Consider the following 20725-nt stretch of genomic DNA (forward strand, 5'->3'; position numbering starts at 1 on the left):
CTGTAAAATGAGAAGCTGCTGCCGGCGAGGGGGGCAATAAAGCTGAAACGTTGGTGAAATGCTCTAAAATCTCTGGCTTGGAAGTCTCCATCCGTGGGCTCTCCGGCACCCGTGGGAGCTCTGCTCTCTGCCTTCCCGGCCCTGCAATGCGTGAGGCTGTCACATCGTTCCCGGCGGGGCTGGAACAAAAGGAAGCTGCATCTGGGAACAAAACCCTCCCCGTCCTGGCGGTGCTGGTGCCCAGGACATGGGGACAGGCCCTGGCTGGCACTTGAGCCCCCTCCCTGCTGGCGTGGGGGTGGCAGGGGACAGAGTGGGCAGTGTCCTGAGCCGCAGCTCCTGCGTTATTCATGAGGGAAATCCAGCAAGAGCAGGGAGGAGAGAGTCGGGGTTATTAATAACTGCTATTGTGCCTTCTGCTGCTCACCAGGGTGGGGATAACACAGCCCTGTGTCAGGCAGGGGCACGGGGGGGGACAAGGAAAGGATGCTCTGCAGCAGTGCAGGAGATGCTGGCAGCCTGGCACACGGTTGTGAGGGCTGGAGGAGCCTGAGCACCCTCAGCTGAGCTCTGGAGGGGGGAAAATCAGGTCTAAAATGGGAGAGGCACAGGTAGGCAGCTCCCTCTGCCCTCGGAGCAGCCTGTAAGGAGCTGGGGTGGAGGTGGCACCCGGGCAGATCCTCGGGCACCCAGACAAAAGGCGTTTGCAGTAGGATGGGCAGGAAAATCTGCTCATGTCTCCAGCTCGAGGGCCCCCCTGGGGCACTAGGGGAGTCACCTTGAAGCAGGGCTGGGCTCCTGCAGCTCCGTGGGGCACCCGACTGCCTTTGGCCTGGTTGGGATGCTGCAGGGGCGAGCTGACTGGGTTTTCATCTGTCATCGCAGCGTCTCTTTTGACTTTCTTGCCTTCCCTTCCTTTCCAAGTCACGCAGGGCTGACGTGCGCATCGAACACCTCAATCCCTGCTCTCGGCGCCGCTCGTCACCGGGGCGCTGACGCTGGGCCTGGATGGAGACAGCCCGATCCTCTGCGGGGGGAGGAGGCTGTGCAGAGACCGAGTTCATTGAAAATGTGTGGGATTTGATTAGGATGCTTCACTTTTAATCCAGAGAGCTATAAAGCAAGATGTGGAAGTGTTATCCTGGCTGCTCGGGTCCTTAATAAGCCTTTTTTTTTTTGCAGGTGGTGGAGCAGCAGCAGTCCAGGTGTAAGCTTAGTGCAGTCAGGTCCATCCCGCTCCTTCACACGGTGCCGTGGCTTTGTCTGGGTCCCGCTGTGCAGACGTGGGAAGGGGTCGTTCCCCAGGACCCGTGGGTGCCCCCCAGCCACCCAGGGTGCGGGTGCTGAGCCGTGGGAGCAGAGCACCGCATCCCAAGGCCATGGTAGGAGGCACTGAAGCACCCTGCAGCCTCCGGGCGTGAGTCAGGAGAGAACTGCTCGGGGAGGTGATCAGAGTCCTCCCCACTAACTGTGCCGGGCCTTTTCATTACCTTTTAATGGCAGGCTTTGTCTGCTGTCGGCTGTGCCCAAGCCCTCCTTGCAGAGGGACGTTCAGGCTCCAGCAGCCCTCTGAAATCTCCGTGCACCTCGCTGAGTGCCTTGGGAGGAACGCAGGAGGCGTGCGCTAGCTGGTGACCTGGAAATCTGCCTCTCCGCTCTCCTCCCTCCTGCCAGGTGTTCTTGGGAGCTGGGGTGTACGAGGAGGATGCCATTGCCTCTTGCTTGTCCCTTCCTGGCGTGCAAATGCGTCCTCTCCTCCTCCCTGAGCTGTTCCAGGTCTCCACGCAGCCCCCAGGTGAGATGGTTTGGGTGTAGCTGCAGCCAGGTTGCTGAGGAGGAGCCGTGGTGAGTTACATGCACCAGACTTACCCGTGGCTGTAATTCGGTCTGATTAAAATGGAAACCTCTTGAACGATTCACAGGGAAACCCACCCGATTACCCCAATAACAACAGCCGTGTTGGCTGCTGGCTTGTTTTCGGAGCACATCCCATAGAAATCTGTTAGGGGCAGCGTCCTTCCTGGTCCCACAACTGCAGGTAGCCCAGGTGTGGGACAAACCCACCTCCCTTCTGCCCCTGAGGAGTCTGATACTGGGAATGCGGGAAGCAAAGTCTCTGGATAAGCTCAATTTGGCTGCATCTTGGGTTCCCTCTCCCCTTGCCCTGGCATTTTACCTTCCATGCCACGACCGCACAGCCCTGAGTTATAAACCCCAGGCTCACGCTGAGCTGTGGCAATGGAGAGGCAGGAGCCACTAGCCACCGTGGGCTATCCAGTGGCCAACTGGAGAGGAACAGGCGAGAAGGGCAGAGCACACGGTGACCTCCCCAGGCCCCAGCAGCACCTGGCAGCCCTAACGGGAGGGGAGCAGGGGTGAACAGAGATGGTGGGGGATGCTCGCACCGCTGCGCCCCTGGGGGTGGCAAATACGTTTCCACACATCTCTCGCTGTAGGAAGAATTTGCATGCAAGTGTGTGTAAGATAATTAGCAGAAAATGGCTGAGATGTGGCTGAGGGGTGTGTGCTGGCTTCCCAGGAGGTGGAGTGGGACCTGAGCAGGGCTGGCTCAAAGCAAACCCTCTGCCTGCTTGAGGGGGAAGAGGTGCAAACTTGCACTTGAGAGCCGACATCCCAAGAAAAGGCTCCTGCCCTTTTTTTAATTCTAAATTAACTGCTTTTTGCCAAGGGGAGCAGAGAGGAAGGTCCTCTGCCTGGCTGCTCCCCAGCAGGGCTGGGGGAAAGGACCCTTGGAGGGGAGGGGGGCTGCTGTAGCTCTCTCTAATTTCTCATGAATATTTTTTGAGGTGGGGACCAAATTCCCCCCCTTTTTGCTCCCGCAGGCAGCTGTGCGCATGAGCGCGGGTTGCCATGGGCACACACAAGTGCTGCTCTCCCGCAGGGTGCTGGCGAGAGGCTGGGGGGCTCAGAGTGATGCTGGGAGGGCTGGTGGTGACCCCAAACCCCTGCCCAGAACCGTCCCGCTCCGATCCCGCTGCACGGTGGAGCGCAAAGCCCCGAGTGGATTTAGGGCTGCCTGGGCACGTTTGGGCAGGGTTTGTTCCTCCTGCGTGGAAATCCTTGGTTGTTAAAGCATCAAAGCTCGCATCTCTCTCGCATTTTTCAAGGTGTGAAGCTTCTGATGGTGGAAATGTGTTAGTCGGGGTGGCTGACGCGATTTAATGCCGCGGAGATGCTCGCAGCACAGCCGTGGTGCCAACCCGGGGGTGTGTTTGTGCCCCTGGTTCCTCCGCCCTGGGTTTGTTTTGCTGCTTGAACTGACCGTGGTGGCAGTCTTTGCGTTTGGTCCCACCTGCTGCACGGTGGAGGGGACAAAACATGTGCTAATCTCGCAGAAAATGCTGCATGCAGAGGGGTGAAAGCCTCTTGGAGCCCCCAATTCCTGCCCAGGCAGGGGGACCCGGCTACACCTCGCAGGCTGTGGCGTTCAGCCGGCTCGTTTGCAGCTTTCTCAACAAAAAGACAGGAAGAAAAGCAAGGGTTACAGCTGCCTGCAGGTTTGCCCAGCTCTGAGCGCAGGCTGGGAGGCAGACATTATGGGAATTGTATGCATGCCTGAGCGGGAGGGAGGCTCTGACTGCTCGGCATCCACTTGTCACATGGTGCCTGTTTGGATGCCAGATGACGGATCCTGAGCTTGCTACCCAGAATAGATGCTTGTTCTTAAGCTAATTGCCCCCTTTCAGCGATTCTCAAAGAAGCGAGTGCCAAACTTTCTCTGCTCTGAAAATTCCTGGAAAATGCCTGACACTTTTCATTATGCGTTGGAAAGAATGCTTCTAAAAAAGCTAACTGGCAAAATAAACAGCTGTTTGTAATCGTAAGATCATAAAAAGGAGTGTTTTATGAGCAGTGGAAAAAATATTCTGGCTCTGCTGAGCTGCCTCAATGGGCTCGGTTCTGGCAGATTTGGGTGAGTGACGGAGTTTCTTTGGGAAGTGCTGGCCGAGTGAGCAAGGATCGGGATCGGCCACCTCCTCCTGCAGCCAGGTGAGAGATGCTGCAAGTGGGACGAGAGCACCTGGAAAACCCCCTTGCTGCCCTCACGGATCCAGGCAAAAATCCCATCTGGTGCTGCATGGGACCGAGCTGAAGCTCATTAACAGAAGCCCCTTAGCGCTTTCTGGTGGGGATGGTGTTGCTCCATGGCTTTGTAGTACCAAGCACGGGCTTGTCCGCAAATGAGCGTGAAAATCCTATCCTTAAATTAAAGAAATTAAAGCGTAGCTCTGGAGCCAGCAGCCTGGTAGAATCGGATATGAAGATGCAGACGGGGAGTACAGGATCAGCCCAGAAGTGATCCGACTTGTGGCTAGCTCTCCCTTTGTTCGTGCTGGTTTTAAAATCAAGCTGCTCATGCGATAACTGCGTTGCCTTGAAGTTCGGCTTGTTAGGAGTGAAACTAGCAGCAAGACCAGAAGGCAAAAATGAACTCTCGTGTCCCTTGTTACTGCTTGAAAACAATCGAAGCTGGCTTTCCCCCTCTGTTCTTTGAGGGGGTTTAATAAATGAGCTGTGAAAATATCTCTGGGGAGAGATGATTTTTTCATGTGGCTATCTTTTGAGCATACGCTTGCCTTATCAAGGTTTGTAATGAAGTCTTAAAGCAGGGAAATGCCTGAACAGGCTGGGCTCTTCAGTGCCCTTAATTCCCAGGGGAGCTGAGCACGGCGGCACGGAGAAGCCAGCCCCAGCCTTGGGGTCCCATGGGTGGCTGGATGGGTGCACGTGCTCTGCTGCTGCCTCGAGAGCTGCAGACCAGGGAAAGCTTCAGGCTGCATGAGACAGAAAAATGGGAAACTTGGAACCAGCGATTTGTGGTTTTCCCCCTTTAATGGTGATCCAGGTCCACGTGGTTCTCTCTGCGCATTTTTGGTCAAAAAAAACCTCAAATTCTCTCTGCTTTTAAAATCAAAAGGGAGTGTGCAGCTTTCCTTTGGATTGGTGGCTCCTTCAGTGTGAGGATAACCCCACCTGGAAAACTTCGGCGGGGTTCGTGCTGGAAGAAAAGAGCACGACTCCTTCCAAAGCCACGTGAAAAACGTTTACTATTTTCCGTATTGCTTCAGCCAGCGCAGGACATGCTCTGCATTTCCAGATGAACTTCTGTCCGAGAGAAGTCAAGGAAAGAGCCTGGGAATGGCTTTAGAAAAGCCCTGGCCGAGCACGGGCTCCTCTCGAGCAGTGTCTGGGCCAGGGCTTGCAGCAGCCGCCAGCTGGAGCCCGACCAGGGCCACGCACGGGGACACAGCCGCGGCTCCAGGCTGCCCTGAGCTGCCCCGTGCTGGTGGTCTTGGGGGCTCCCTGATGGCTTCTCCCTCCCTTGGTGCTGCCGGGGGGGAAACAGGAGCGGTGGGGTGCTAGAAAACCAGTGTCACATTTCGGTTCAAGCTTTGGCTTGCAGAACTCAAGAAAATTGCTGATTTAGCCCTTCATTCCCAATCCCTCCTAATTAGTCCTTGTTTCTTGTCAGCTGCAGTGTTTTAATGGCTTTTAGGGCGATATTTCACACTTAACACTTGCAGCAGTTTGTCTCCACAGTGCAGAGCTTGGCAGGATGAATTCGAGATGAGACAGTGGAAGAATTGAATATTCAAGGCATCCTTTCCTTTGTTTTCCATTTATCTTTAAATCCCACTGTTTATCCAGCAAACATTTCCCCCCGCTTCCACTTCTTGTCAGGGAGAGGTTCGCCTTCACCAGGGTCTGTAGGACATGTGTTTCCCGTCTTCCAGCCTGTGGGATGTCGGAAATGTTTTTGCAGCCCAGAGAAGGAAGATAAGGCTCCTTGGCTCGTGCATCCCCTGCTTGAAGCCGACCTCCTGGCTAAATGCTGCGTGCGGTCTCAGAGTGAGCTTGCACAGATCGCAAAGCAATGGTCAGCCTTGAAGCTGTGGCAGTGGGTTTTTATCTTCAGTTACTTTATCCATCAATTATTGCTGGCACCTACGCTGTCTGGGTGCCCATCCACACCTCCCCAGGGCACAAACCAGTTGCTTTTGCTTCCCATTCCCAGGTGCTGGCAATGGCACTGGCTGGGTGCGGGTGGCAGCAGGGTGGCGTGGGAGGGCAGTGCTCCAGGCACAGCTCCGAGGAAGGGTGCTGAGCACGGTGCTGGCTGCGCCCCGCTGTCTCTGCACTCATTTGGCCTCTTCAGATAACCAGCAGGCGCCAGCCCTGGCCCTCAGCGTGCATAAGCAACCCTTTTATTTTTATTTTTCCAGCACAGGGAACAAGTAATCTGCATCCTGTACTCGGTCCTGAAGGTTAAAAGCTGTTTTTGTGCCAACTTCGTTATGTGGAAGCCAAATGCTTCTACCAATTAACTTATTGCCATGTTGGAGGGGGCTCCGAAGGCAGATGGAGCGGCTGTGCTGGCAATATTAATGACCGCCTCGCGAAGGGTGAGAATTTCAGATGGAGTAATGTAAAAATGTGCTAGGGAATGTGAAAAAGCAAGTTCCCCGCGGTGCTGCTGCGGAATACCAGGGGATGGTGTTTCCCTGCTAGCTCCGAGCACAGGCTGCTGCTCGGGGTGATAAATAAAGCCTGATTTCACAGCATCGCTGCTGCACCGTGCTGTCTGCCGCTCGGGGTTGCAGGTGTGAGGGCAGGAGGTGGGGACGGGGCCAAGGCAATGACACAGGAGGGTGGGAGACACGTCGACCACTTTGCACTGACGGCTGCTGCGGCTGGGGAAAAAAATTGGTTAAATATGTGGTGTGGGGAAATGGGAGGGAAGGGGAGCAAAGGAACTTGTAGGAAATGAGCATCTCCAGCAAAGATGTCCCAGGTGGGCTTTGAAGGGGGCCAAAAGGGTTTATTAGAAGTGCCCAGACGGGGCAGTGAGGTGGTTTTCCTCGGGATAGTTGGCTGACACTGGGGGCTTGTGATATTTGGCTTGCCCTTCTTGGAAGATCTCTATAAGACACACTTTATGCTGAGAGCATAGTCCAATAAAAGGTATTTTTTTTGTTGGATTTCACAGCCGTGAGCCCGATTACAGTGCAGAGGGACTGGTTAGGGAGTGCAGATGAGAGCTGATGACTGCCTTCCTGACTCCCCACCTGTAATTAGGATCCCGGTGGGCAAGGACAACTGGTTACCCAGCATTTCGAGAGGAAATTCCAGTGCCGCTGAGAGAAGCAGGCTTAATCCTTCAACTAATTTTCCAGATAACTGTATTTACATTTTTATGTAAGGTTTTGAAGAATTGCTGTGTCTCTCTGGGTCCCCTCGCATTTCCCTGCACTGTTCCATGTCGTAGTGCTGTCTGAAGTCTGTGTATCAGGGCTCAGCGATGAAATGTCAGATTTGCTGCTGCTTTGCTCCGTCACCGCCGTTTAAATGCCTGGGGTTTGAAACGAAATGTCAAAGGCATTTTGCACAACACGGAAACCAGATGTGCTCCACGGCTGTGTCTGGGGAGGACAGAGCAGCTCCGTTACCTCCACGAGCTTTTTTTGGGGAGATGGGTGGTGGGATTTGGGCTGAGACCCAGCTCGTGGCCACAGCCAGGTCTCCAGCCCTCCTGGGGGATGGATGGGGGACGCGGTGCCTGCACACCTCAGCTGGCTGTAAGGTGATATCACGGCTCCAGGGCCCTCAGCCGGGCTGGGGGAAAGAGCTGGTGTGTGTAAATACAGCTCACTTACAGGATTAACCACCAGCAGGTGTGTTCCTGTCTTGTCGGTGACACCTGCGTGCGATCCGGTTACGGGGCTCGGAGATGGGAGGCAGGGGATGGTGTTGGGGTGGGTGGGAGGTCTGCTCGTGGCTCTGGTGATTTCCAGGCTGACCCTCTCAAACCCAGGGGAGCACGGGCCCTGTGTCCTGCAGGCTTGGAACAAAATCATCCTGTGTTTTCTGAGCGGTGACTGCCCTGGTTCCTGAATCGTGCCCAAGCAGCTGCCCTGGTGATGCTCCAGGGACAGCAAAAGGATCAGAAAGCAGGGAAAGGAGAGCACGGGAACTTTCCTTTGGGAATGGGACAAGCCAGAAGGGTGGGGGAGCATCTAAAGGAGGAATAATGCTGGAGTTGCCCAGGAAATTCAGATTTTTGGTAGCAGAAGAACAGCCACTAAGAAAATTTAATACTAAGTCGTAGACTCACAAGCATTTTTAAGGGCAGAGATAAATAAAGTGCTTACTCAAGAAGTGCCTTGACTAAAATTAAAGCTTTGGTGCTCGAGTCCTTCCTCACCCTTGAGTACTGTAATTTCCAGCAGGGAACGTGCAGCGCTTGACAAACGCCCCCTCGGAGCGCATCCTGCAGCCACCATCACAAATGGGTCCAAAAGCCCCACTCCCTGCCTGGCCCCATTGCTTGCAGGGCCTCAGGGCTGAAGGCAAATCCTGCTGTGGTGTAGGGCTGGAAAGCTTAGAGACCCCTAGGGTGGGCACGTCTGCCTTTTATCTCCGAAATCCAGTTTGCTTTCCTTCTGCTTGTGGTACTCGGGACTCAGCCAGGCACTGGGGTCCCTGGGTTGGGACTGGAGGATGGTGGAAGGGCTGATGGCATCTTCCCAAGTTCTTCAGTGATCACTAGTGGCCAGAGCTTTGGTAACGTGAGACGTAAACACCAATTCTCCAAGTCTTTTAGCTACAGAAGTGGTTTCCTGGTGTAGGAGCCTTTTAACCCCTAGGCATCCACATGATGCCAGTCGGGCCATTTTGCTTCATTAACCTTTTCCCTCTGCGTAAAGAGAAAACCCTTCTTGGGGTGTCAGGGTGTGCGTCTTTGTGACAATTTGCATCATGTCACTTACACCACATGCTGGGGCGCGCAGGCAGCTCCTGTGGCACATCCCGACGTGGCTTTGGGGACACAAGCCGTCACTTCTTTATGCCTTGGGGGATACTGTGGGCTCTGGGACACCCTTTAACATGGGCAGGGCAGATCTCCTAGCTCATGGGAGCATGCAGGACCCTTCTCCACCCAGGATCTTGATGTGACCAAATGCACACGTGGGTGTCTGGCGCAAAGCCCCAGGTCTCTGCACTCCTCCTCGGGGCCAAACCCTGCAGAGGGAAGCCGGCGTGGTGGGAGAGCCAGCAGGGGAAAGGCAGCTTTTCCCAAGCGCTTGCTATTTATAGCTCTCCCTCTGCGTGATTAGCAGTTGGCTAATCACTAGGGGACAGATGCTGTGTCCCTCGGATGGGTGGCCAAGGGACACAGCAGGGCGAGCATTAACCGCGTGCCCCCCGTTGCTCCGCCACGCCGAGCAGTGTGGGATGGATGCCCGTGGAAAGGAGCTTTGCTGTGTGGGGGGGATTGGTGCCTGCTGCTCTCGGGCCTCTCCTCAGGCTTCTGGGGTCCTTGGCAGGGCCATTGTTGGGACTGGGTTTGCACAGGGTGCCCCAGGTTGACTCCTGTAGGCAGGATGGGGCTTGGTGGCCGTGGGTCCTGCTTTGGGTCAGCAGTGGTGACCCAGGAGCTCCTGGACCAGCCTCTGGACAGCAGGGACCGCAGGCTCTGTGCAGCATGGAAACGGGCTGCCTGCATCAGTGTCATTGGTGCTGTGTGCCCTGAAGCTGCTCCTGGTGATACTTCCCTGCCTGAATATTTTTTCCTTTTCCTTTGATATTTTTCATGCTAACTCACTTCCTTGTCCCTCTCCTTAAACAAAACAATATCGAAGTTAAGCAAACCGTGCATTTTTCCTAGTAAATTGTAATAGGAGGGCTCATGAATACACCTCCCCTTCAACCCCAAAGTAAAACTAATTGCTTTTTCATCTTAGCTGTACCCTGCCCCACCTGCCTGAAGTGCCGCATCACAGAGCCCCTTTGCTTCCTGCCCAGGATAACTTCTAGGACTTGGTTTTCTCCTTTCGCTAGCGAAAGGATCAGCTGCTGCCCTGCACAGTGCTCGCAAGTGCTGGGCAGGCTGCTGGAGGTCACTTTGTCACCTTCCACAGAGTTTCATGCTTCCACCTTTCTCTTTCCCCCCTCTCAGTGACCGTTCTGCAAAGGTGGAACGCTATTTTCTGATTAAACTTAGTACTCTGGTGAGCTTGGCTCATTTCCCGCTCATGCCATAGCTCTCGTGTGACCTTGGGGTAGCACTTAACCTCTCTGGACGAGAGTGCCTCCGTGTAATAGGACTGCAGCATTTCCTTACGGTACCAGAAGGACAGGATGATGAATTAATTCACATTATGTAGTGCTGAGATACAACTGTGATAGATCCTCTCCCTGGCGTTATCTGCGCTTTCAGCAGCATTACACAGCTCTCCAAGGGAGTGAATTACCTCCTGGAAGTGTAAGCATGGTCCTTACCCAAAACCTGCAATTCCCAGCTCCGAGTAGCAGCAAGTGCAATTATCCCCTTTTTCCTGTAATTTTTAAAATATTTCTAAATATTCCTGAAATGGGAGCCTGGCTGCGGCTGGCCCTGGCTCCGGAGGGCTGCAGGAGGAAGGTGGGGTGAGCTCTGTCTGCCCGGCAGGTACAGAGCCGAGCACAAATCTCCTTACCGCCAGCATCGGCTTTAAAGTTCAGGGGATTGACGGATTTGTTCCCACTTCCCACGTCCTGCCCTATGCGGAGCCGGAGGGATGCTGCCGCCTCTCCTGCTGGCATTTGCTGGTGGGTGACTTTCGGAAGCCGTCGTCGTTTCTGGTGCTATCACTACGCTTTCTGTCAATGCCTGTTTGTTTGCTCGATTCTTTGAAAATGCAGACTGCCTGCGGGGCATGAGATGGAGAAGTCACCCACGTGTGCCGCAGGAGAGTTGCAGGGAGTGGAAGGAAAATGCAGCACGTGGCAAAAATCCCACGGAGCGGTGAGGCAAGAAGCCAGGAGCTGAAAGAAACGGCCCATGGACGTGTTCCTTAAAGATGTGTCAGGAATGTCACAGGAGAAGGATGAGGACAGTTATCCCAAACCACTCGGGCTGCAGCATTCAGGGAGGGTTGGCGGGGATGCTGCAGGAGGTGCCTGCCTCGTGCACCAAACCCCTGCAGCCCCAGGTCTTGCACTGAGAAATTAACTTTTTATTCCGAGGATGGGAGCAAAAATCTCCACGGGGACTCCTTTGGGGCTGCAGTGGGCACAGACTGTCAAAAATCTTAAACTCCTTTCCCATGACGAGCCTGGCTTCTCACCTTGCCTGTGAGCAGAGGACACGTGGGTCTGAAGCATGGGGTGGGTGGTTACGGGGATTTTTGGACAGGGAGAAGAAGAGTCAAAATTAGGGAATCACATGCATGTATTCCCTCTAAATCAATGTTTTTCACTATCTGAAACTGAAAGGGTTTTCTCGTTGTGGAAACATTGCTCTGCACTATTCAATCAGTTTTAATTAAGTGACTGCAACGCATTAAATGGTGCTGTAGGAATCTTCTTGGGAACACTAGCTGCTCGAGTTTTACTGCTCCTCTTACAACCGTAAATAAGGATAAATGCCTAATTGCTACTGAGAGTGTCCTGCTGGACCTAATGAGCTGATTACAAACAATCCCTCATTGAGGAATTATTTAATTGTATCTGACTCCAGCCAGAGACTCCCCCTGCCACCGCTAACCATGCCCATGCTCTGTCTGCCTGTGAGAGGCCAGGTTTGGGGTCGAGTTGCAGGACTGGGGCCAAGGAGGAGGAATTTGTTTCAATGGCCACTCTGAGAGCCCTCATTTCATTACTCCAGCCCTTTCCCGGGGTTATTTGTACCCAGGGGAAGTCGATGAGCTGTCTTCCAGATGAGGGCAAAGGACAGCGGTGAAGCAGAGCTGGGGCTCCTCGAGTGGTGCTGGGCGTCGGGTGCGCTGCAGCCAGCAGGGACGGGGTCCTGGGAGTCCTTTGAAGGGCCAGGTTTTGGCCAGAGCAGGACAGGAACCTCTGAGGAGCTGTGAAGGGGAGAGGGAGAACGTGGTGGTGTCTAGAGAGAAATCACTCCCTGGGGAAATCATCCATAGTGCTGCTGCTGGAGCAGAGCCTTTAAGAGATGGAGAAGGACCTAAAAGCATTTTAAAAGCTGATTTTTTCCCCTTTCATTGCAGATTTTGAGTGGCTTACGAGCAAAATGCTTGGATATGTTTTGTATTTTAATTATGGGTATGTGAGCATTGTCTTTGCATCAGGAGACACTTGAGAGCATGAAGCTCGCAGCCGAACACACGCAGGGCAACGCCGTGCTTGGATATGTTTTGTGTTTTAATTATGGATATGCGAGTATTGTCTTTGCATCAGGAGAAACTCGAGAGTGTGAAACCTGCAGCCGAACACATCAGGGCAATGACCCGTAACGTGGGCCGGGCAGTGTTTCAGCACCATCCGATTCACCAGCACGGCCGCTGGGATGAGCACCGCGCGTCCTCCTGGGGGGTGCTCAGGGTGTCCCAGGGGCTTGTCCCTGCTGGTGGGGACCTTGGGCTGGGTTTTGCCAAGAGGAGGAGCAGTCTCCAGTTTAAAGGTCCTGTCCTGGGGTCTGTTATGCTTTTGTGCAGTGAAAGCTGATGTATTTATGCAGGCAGCTGGTTTGTCTGGGAGGAGGTCTGGAGCAATACTGGGGATGTATTTCTCAACCCAGTCTAGCAGCTTGTGAGAAGCGGCGTTGCAGAAGGTCATCAGGGAAATGGAAAGCACCGGGCCAGAAAGCTTCTGAACTCTGGAGGAGTATTTGGGGGAAAAGGCATCCAAGTCTGTCTCCTGTAGCTAGAGGAAAGTGGAGCAGGGAGCTGGTTTTGTTGGTGCTCGGCTGCAGCCTCAGTGCTGGATGAGGGCTGTGTTTAAGAAGCTAAATTCCTGTCTGATGGAATCACAACGATCTGTGTGACATTTCAGGCTGTGTTGTGTTTTTACCGAACACCACAGGTCCAGATTTCGGATGGGTTTTGGGTCCAGCCAGCTCAGAGGCTTTTGGTGCAGCCCTAGCCCCAACCTACCCAGTTCTGGGGCTGCAGCCACCCCAGGAGACAGCTGCAAGCATGAGGCTGAGAGGCTTGCAGAGCTCCTCTGGCGTGAATCAAGTCTTTTCTCTGTGCAACAGGGCCAGGAGCAGCTAGTACTGAACACCACGTCTGGGAAGAAGAAATCTCATCTTCCCCTTTTGCACAGGAGCCAGAGCCCTGCACTCCGTGAACTTCCAGCCTGGACTCCCACTTTGATGTCTCCCAGCACCACCAGCATCACCAGAAGCACGCTGGTTTGTGCCCCATCCCTCTGTGCTGGGGCAGTCCCCTCACGTCCCATCCCATTGTGGATCCCATTGTGGAGCAGCCCCGACAATGGGGGCTGTGTTCGGCAGCACCGCCCGGCCCCGGCAGCCCACCTACACGCTCAGGCACGGCAGCAGCTTTCGTGCTGCGCGGCGAGTCGCACCCACAGCTGCCCCGGAACAAAGGGGAGCCCAGCTCTCGCTGCTCCAAAGGCGGGGATGCGCTTTGTGCGTGCCTCGTTGTGGGGTTAAATATTTCTTCGTGTTCCTTCGGGTAGCGGTGCTGCTCGGCGCGGTTGCTCGTGCCGTACAGGCTGTCCCCCCCGGAGGTGTCCGGGTCCTTCCCACGTTGTCCTGCCCACGTCCTTGGGTACTGAGCGGCTGGGTCCCCGCTGTTCCCATCCACTCAAACTGCAGCACTGTGAACTTCTCTTCTGGTACACACACAGCTTGTATTTCCAGTTCGAGTGTGGTGATGGTGGGTAGGATATGTGTTTTTTTTACCAGTTGGGTGCACAGATCCCTGCTTTGTGTCCCCTGTAGGGTCAGTGTTGAAGCTCAGTCCTTTCGGTATTGCCATTTAATGCAAAATCACCCACAGATACATGTATGGAGATATCTCCTAAGTCTCTGTGCCAGGAATCTTCTATTTTATATCACAAACATTTCCTTCACGTTGGCCAATGCAGTCTCAAAGCAGTTTGTAGAGGTACCTAAATGCCTGCTGCCTTGCACCTTCCCTCCCGTGTTGTATCTGGTGAACAAAGCAGGTTTTAAAGCATTTTGGGATCTTGTGAAACGCCACACTGCAAGCAGAGTAAGGACACGAAGAATCTCAGTCCTGCTAAATCTCTGTTTGCAGTATTGGCTGGTTTAGTTCCTAAGTCAAACTTCTGCTTAGTAACAGAAAGGCATAAAACCAGCTTATCCATTACTCAGTGTAAGCCGTAACTGGAGAAATGAACCGCTCCAAATAATGAAAACTACAGATCAAAATGATGTCTTCCCTTAGACAGAAAGCTAAAGAAGTAATTTGAAAAGCTTTGTTCAGCATGACCTGGTCTCTGAGGACTGCGAAAGTCCTGGACATGACTTTAATTACTGGCCCGGTCCTATAATTATTTTGTCCTTCAACTATTTTTATTGCAACAGCTGGATTGGAAAATCCTTTGAATGAGCAAAAAAGATCAAAGCAACACTCCCCCTCCCGGCCCCTTCGCAACCTGTGGTCTGTAATCTGGTGTAACTGGGACGCAGCGGGCTGGCGACTTCGTTTGGGCTTCAGCCCAGGAGCAGGGACACAGATGGCCCGGGCCCATCTGAGCAGGGCAGCGAGGAGGCTCTGCTCAGACCCGTCCTTGAAACGCAGGCGTCTCTGCAGGGTCAGGAATGCTGCACGGGAAACCTTGGAAGCTGAGCTGCTTGCTCTCTTTAAAAATGCTTTAAAAATCCTGGCCTGCATGTTTGGTCTGCAGAGGGGTAGGAAGGATGCTCACGGTTCTTCCCCATCCCTTCCAATCTGATAAATGTGATGGCTTTCAGACGTTCGCTGCACTTCCAGGGTGCGACGCAGGAACAGAATCTCCCTTAGGGAGAGCGAAACCCGGGGTGAATGGAGAAACAGCACAGCACTGCCAGTCCCCAGGAAGGGTAACAGGGAAAGCGGCCTGAAAAGTTGTCTCGTGCCGGGTTTGATGCTGTCTGGGGTTCGGGAGAGCTGCGAGAGCCATGTGTCAGGGCCCTTTATTTGCCGTGACATCTGCTCCTCGCCGGCTCCCCCAGCAGCTTTCCCCGCGGTACCCAGAGCCCCGTGCTCGCCGGGTTTTGTCTGTCGTGCCGGGCCCCCCTCCCCTCTGCTCCTGCTCCGGTTGGGGCTCGGGAACAGCTGAAGGGGCAGCAGCATCCCGAGCCGTGTCGGGTTATTTATATTTCATGAAGACGGGCTCCTCGTGCTTGCCAAATGGCCTCAGCGCACCGCTCTCCTGCCTGGCGACACGGCGCAAGGCTGCGCGCGGAGACGGGGAGGAGCAGCGAGGAGCCAGGCTGGGGATTTTCCACTGCTTGCTGCCCTGGCACTATTTCTGTCCTTAGCCGAGAGAGCTGTCTGCACGTCTGCTGCCCGGCATTTATAGCTCCGTTACGGACAGGGCTGTAACTCAGCCACGACGCAACCTCTGCGCTCCGGTCGCCTTTCTAAGGGGATTGTTATCGTGCAGATAAGGGTGATTTATCCTCCTTTCTGCTGTCTTTTAATCTGCAGTGACTCTATGGGTTTATCAACAGCGAAATAAAAATGAATGGGCAGGAAGACTCTGAGTGATGTGCTGCCCATCCCCAGGAGTTGGGATGGCTGCTTTGGGGAGTCCTTGGAGCACAGGGGTCAGGATGAGTGCCTGGTGCACCCAGGGAGAGAAGCAGCTGTAGAGTGGCTCAAAATGAGCTCATTTCGGTCAGGAGAGGGCCTGCCGTGCCCCAAACCTACAGGTGCAGAGCCAGGATGGGATGCTACACACAAGGGTGAAGGCATCAGCTCAGTGCCCGACCCCGGGCAGCCTCCTGCCCCTTAGTGCCACCACCAGCCCAGCTGGAAAAGTGGTCAGTGGTTTTTTCACTTGCCCTGGGTAACTTTCCTTCAGTCCCTAGGGAGAGCTATAAGGCTGAAAAGGATGAGCCCCAAAGGGCTGACTTCATCCCCAGAACAAAGCAGGGCTTGGGAGGACAATAACCATGGGCTGGTACCTGACTCACCAGAGCCAGGGAACTATTTCTGGCACCTTTACCAGCCCCATCCCTCTGCACAAACGCGTTTGGATCACAAACACTCTCTCCCTGCAGCTGCCAGGAGGAGGAAGGCAGGAAATGGGGCCGTAAAAGCGCGGTGACCTCTGCTCTGTGTGTTTTGCAGCTGAGGACCCAGGCAGCCCTCCTGCACGTGCCAGCGGCCAGCTCGCCTCGGGGGACGCAGCTGAGGTCGTGGCCTTGTCCCAACGTCCAAGATGGTCTTGCACAGACCCCACCTCACCTGCGCAGGGATAGCCTTCGCCCTGTACCTCCAGCACCTCGTCAGCGCCATCGAAGTCCCTTTGGATTGTAAGTTACATTTTACCCCTCTAATAACCTCTGCTTGAATGGGATACGAGGCAGAGCAGAGAAATGCGTGGAGCAGGCAGCTCTTCTGCTCCAGCCTAAGTTGTTTTTTTTTTTCCCTCTGTTTTTTGTTTTGGGGTATTTTTCCTTTTAAACCACATGCCCTTCAGGAAGTCACCTCGGTCACTGCCAGCTGCAGTCAGTCTGTCTCAACAGCTGAGCAAAGGACCTGCAGCCGCCCACCGAAATGGGACGGAGCAGCAGGGCCACGCTGGGGAGCAAACCAGGCCCTGGCAAGCCTTTAGCCCCTTGGTTTAAGTGGAGCATCCCAGGATTTTTCTCTCTCTGTTGGGACTTTTTGGTTAATTATGTAAGAGGAGTGATGTTTTATTCAGAAGCACAGGAGCTGGGGTTATGGAGCGAGGAGGAAGGGGGTCATGGGATGCTGTTTCTGCTGAATGAGCATCTTCAAGCCGGCACACGGGGAATGGATGACTTGTTTGGATGTGCCTGGGACGAGGGTTTGTACCGAGAGCGTGCTGCTAAGTCATGGCTCAGAGGCTCCGGTCCAGCTACTCTTCTGGAAACCAGTTTCATAATTTCTTGGTGTCCCAGCTTCCTCCTGTAGAGGCAGTTAATAACAATCAGGCTGTAGCTGCAGGGAATCTATTCTGACAGCGCAATGTACAGAAATCCTCCAGCGAGCAGTGCATTAGCAGAAAAAGCCCAGCTTTCTGCTGAAGTGCCGGGGTTGTTCTCGATGGCAGAAATTTCTCCTGTGTGGGTTGCTGCCTGCAGAGCCCTGAGGGTGCTGGCTGTACCCGGGGTACCTCTGCTGGGCAGCGAAAGGAGAAGGAAAAGTCTTCAGGCAGTGGCTTTTGGCTGCAATTTGGAAATTAGTGAAGAGAAGGGATAGGAAAGCTCAGGTTTGCCGAGGGGAATAGGTACTTGTGGGACTTAAATGCAGAAGGTGGGGGTCCCAGCACAGTCACTTGTCTGTGCACGACTGGAGTCCGAGTTCCTGCTCTGCTCCATTCCAGATGGTTGTGGAAGAACAAATCTGGTCCTGGGGTCACTGGGACAGAAGCACGGCGCTCTTGTTCCCAGCAGTGAGAATTTATGCAGTGCACACAGCCCGGCGGTTCCTTCCAGGCCTGGCTTTGTTCACATCCATAACATTTCAGAAATGAAGGCAGCCAGCGTGGAAGTAGGGGCCAGTGCAGCTGGCCAAAACTGACGGCATTTACAAACAGCACAATGCTGCTGCTGCTTGTGCTTCCTATCAGACACGGAGTAGTTTTGATATTTGCATGTAATGTGACCTTAGAAAAGTAAGAGAAGTGCTGACAGCTGGTGGAGAACTGCTCAAGGCAGTCCTGCTTTGCAGCTCACCATTTCTCCAGCCTCCTCCTCCCTGCTGCCCAGCACCATCACCTCCAGCACTTAATGAGCCTCCTCCTGCCATGCCTTGAGGGGCTGCTATTGGTAAATACACAGCCCCAAACCTGCAGAGACTCTGTGGCATTCCATGGAGATCGTTGTCTTTTTAAGCTTCCCTAGGTGCTTTTTCCCTGCCCCATCCCTAACAGGGTTTATTCTTAGGATATAACCTCACCTGCTGCTGTCCCAGATATACGTACATCCCTATTTTGCTGGATTTTACAGGCACCTTCTCCAAGTTTGACCATCACTTAAAAAGCCAGCTCAGGGTTTATCAGCCTCTGATTTGAGGGGGATGAAATGGAGAAATTGGCTTCAGCCTAGCCAGAGGGTAGGGGGTGACATTGCCAGCTCCTGCGGCTGACCTGCTGGACCATGGGGACACCAGTTCCCCAGGTGAGCCCACCCAGTGCCTTGTGCCCTCTGATCAACCCTGCCAAAAAAAACAGAGGTTGTCGAGGCAGTTAGCAGCTCATGGGATGCTCGGCAGCAGCTTCTCCCATATAACAGTAAGTAGGTAGATCAGAACATGCTGGAACTGTAAAATGAATTGTGTGTGATATTTGCAGAGCCTCCAGTAACAGTATTACGTTTGTGCGTGTGCATAATGTTCTTTTAATGTTTGTTCTGCACTTAACCTTTTTTCTTCTTTTTCATTACGCTTGCACTTTGGAAATAACAGCAAATATTCAGAGTGAATGTAAGTGCTGCCCTCGTCTTCTGTCTGTGCATTTTAATCTCCTCTGCATGTCCGGAATGGCATGAGGGGTCGGGGCTGGTGCTGGCTGTGGCTTGGTGCAAGGTGTGCCTGGGGCATTGCCTGCACGCATGCTCCTGGTGGCTTCCTCAGGTGTTGGAGGGCTCTGAACCACAAATTTCATATCTGGCCTGGGGAAGATGCCCAGATCTGTTGCAGGACAGCAGGAAGAGGCTTCTCCCTCTCGGCACGACCTTCCTCACCACTGTCATTTGCTTTGCAGTGCCTCAGCCCCCCACGATCACCAAGCAGTCCGTGAAGGACTACATCGTGGACCCGCGGGACAACATCTTCATTGAATGTGAAGCCAAAGGGAACCCCGTTCCCACGTAAGTGCCTCTGTGCTGGACCCCTGAAGTTTGTTAGCACTGGCCCTGGAGCAGCTGAGGCTCCAGCCAGGGCAGGTCCACGTTGGCCACGTTGTCCCCAAAGCCAGCAGAGCTGTGCCACTGGCACCGGTTGGCACTGATTTAGCTGTTGTGTAGCACAGGTCAAGCTCTCAGCAGCCTCGTACGGCCTGTGGTCACTGAGCAAACCTCTCCCCTCTCCTCCCAGCTTCTCCTGGACGAGGAACGGGAAGTTCTTCAACGTGGCCAAGGACCCCAAGGTGTCGATGCGGCGGCGGTCGGGGACGTTGGTCATCGACTTCCACAGCGGGGGGCGGCCGGAGGACTACGAGGGCGAGTACCAGTGCTTCGCCCGCAATGACTACGGCACTGCGCTCTCCAGCAAAATCCACCTCCAGGTGTCCAGTGAGTAGGGGGCACGAGGCTGGTCCGAGGAAAGCAGGGGCTGCTTTGTAGGGGATACGTGGACAACACCTGGTGCTCAGACATCTCAGCCTGCTGCATCTATTGCCTGCATCGGGATGCATCCAGCCACAGGGCAGAGATAAAACCCAAGGGATTAGGGCTGTAGCCAATGGCAAATGCTCGGTGTAGGTTTAAGAGAAGCTTGCAGGCACAGAAATTAAGTTTGCATCGGGGTTGTTCCATTGAAACCAGGCCGGGCCCAGCGGGATGGAGGAGGGAAGGGATCTGCAAGGCGGCCGCCCTGCCCTCCTCACGCAGTGCCTGTGCTTCCCGTGGCAGAGTCTCCCCTGTGGCCCAAGGAGAAGGTGGATGTGATCGAGGTCGATGAAGGTGCTCCGCTGAGCCTGCAGTGCAACCCGCCGCCCGGCCTGCCCTCTCCCGTCATCTTCTGGATGAGCAGCTGTGAGTCGGGGAAGCCCAAACCCCTGCTCCCCTCCATCACCCACCTGCAGGGTTTACTTACCCTAATTATGTTTAGAGTCATTATCGCTAGCTCAGAGCGTGGCGGCACCCACACATGGCTTGGGTCAGGGGGTTGCTTTTTGCCCTCATGGGGTCACCCACCCGCAGGAGGCTCTGACTTGTCCGAATTTCCCCCGTGCAGCCATGGAGCCCATCCACCAGGACAAGCGCGTCTCCCAGGGCCAGAACGGCGACCTCTACTTCTCCAACGTCATGCTGCAGGACGCCCAGACCGACTACAGCTGCAACGCCCGCTTCCACTTCACCCACACCATCCAGCAGAAAAACCCCTACACCCTCAAGGTGAAAACCAGTAAGTGTCACGGCGATCGCTGCGGGTGGGTCTTCCCCAGCCCCCCTCGGGAAGGGTTCTCCTTTCAGGCACCGTTTCAGTCCTTGACAGCCTACCAGCTAGAAGAGTGGCTTCCTTCCCTTTGTTCAGGGTGGTAGAAGTTGGGATGAGGACTGGTAAGACCTGGGCTGCTGCCCCATAGTGAGGGGAAGCTGGTTCCCTCCCAGTGCCCAGGGGAGATGCTCGGTGCAGGTACCGCAGTGTCCGTGCAACTGGGATGAACTGGAAAGCACTGCAGTTCAGATGGGGCGTTCACTCATCCTTAGGGAGAAGCACAATGTCGAGTGATCTTTCCCTAGTTTGAAACACTGGAAATAGCCTTGGTTTGTTCCAGGTTTAGATTTATGGGGAACCCCCAGCCACGGTGGTGCTGCACAGGGGGGACTGAGTGTGTGTCCATTGCCTGACCAACGAGCCTCACACAAGGCTCGGGACTTAGCGGCTGTCCAGGAGCTGAGGCTCAGCTCTGGGACGTGGCAACAGGAGGGCTGGAGCCTTTGGGCCTGAGTGGGTACACACGGGATGTGCTCAGGATGGCCAGAAATGCTCAGGATGTGCTCGGGATGGCCAGTGATGCTCAGTGAGGAGCATCCCTGGGGAGCAGGAGGAGCAGGCACACGGCTCCCCCTGACCCCTCC

The 20725-nt window shown here is 54.5% G+C and overlaps 1 protein-coding gene across 20 annotated transcripts in view; it reads left to right on the forward strand.

Annotated features, from left to right (window-relative positions):
* The window catches only part of NFASC (neurofascin), an 80362-nt gene that overhangs the window by 16102 nt on the left and 43535 nt on the right, over positions 1-20725 (forward strand). For 13 of the 20 annotated variants that reach the window (XM_032203295.1, XM_032203294.1, XM_032203301.1 and 10 more), the window contains exons 2-7: positions 16083-16267; positions 18387-18404; positions 18685-18790; positions 19017-19213; positions 19553-19675; positions 19878-20048. In XM_032203295.1, the coding sequence (XP_032059186.1) occupies positions 16174-16267; positions 18387-18404; positions 18685-18790; positions 19017-19213; positions 19553-19675; positions 19878-20048 (709 nt within the window). In that variant the 5' untranslated portion in view covers positions 16083-16173. The remainder of the gene's footprint in view (positions 1-16082; positions 16268-18386; positions 18405-18684; positions 18791-19016; positions 19214-19552; positions 19676-19877; positions 20049-20725) is intronic. The other 7 variants (XM_032203296.1, XM_032203299.1, XM_032203307.1 and 4 more) reach the window with 1 other exon arrangement.

This window comes from Aythya fuligula, chromosome 25 (genome assembly GCF_009819795.1).
Source record: "Aythya fuligula isolate bAytFul2 chromosome 25, bAytFul2.pri, whole genome shotgun sequence".
NCBI lineage: Eukaryota > Metazoa > Chordata > Aves > Anseriformes > Anatidae > Aythya > Aythya fuligula.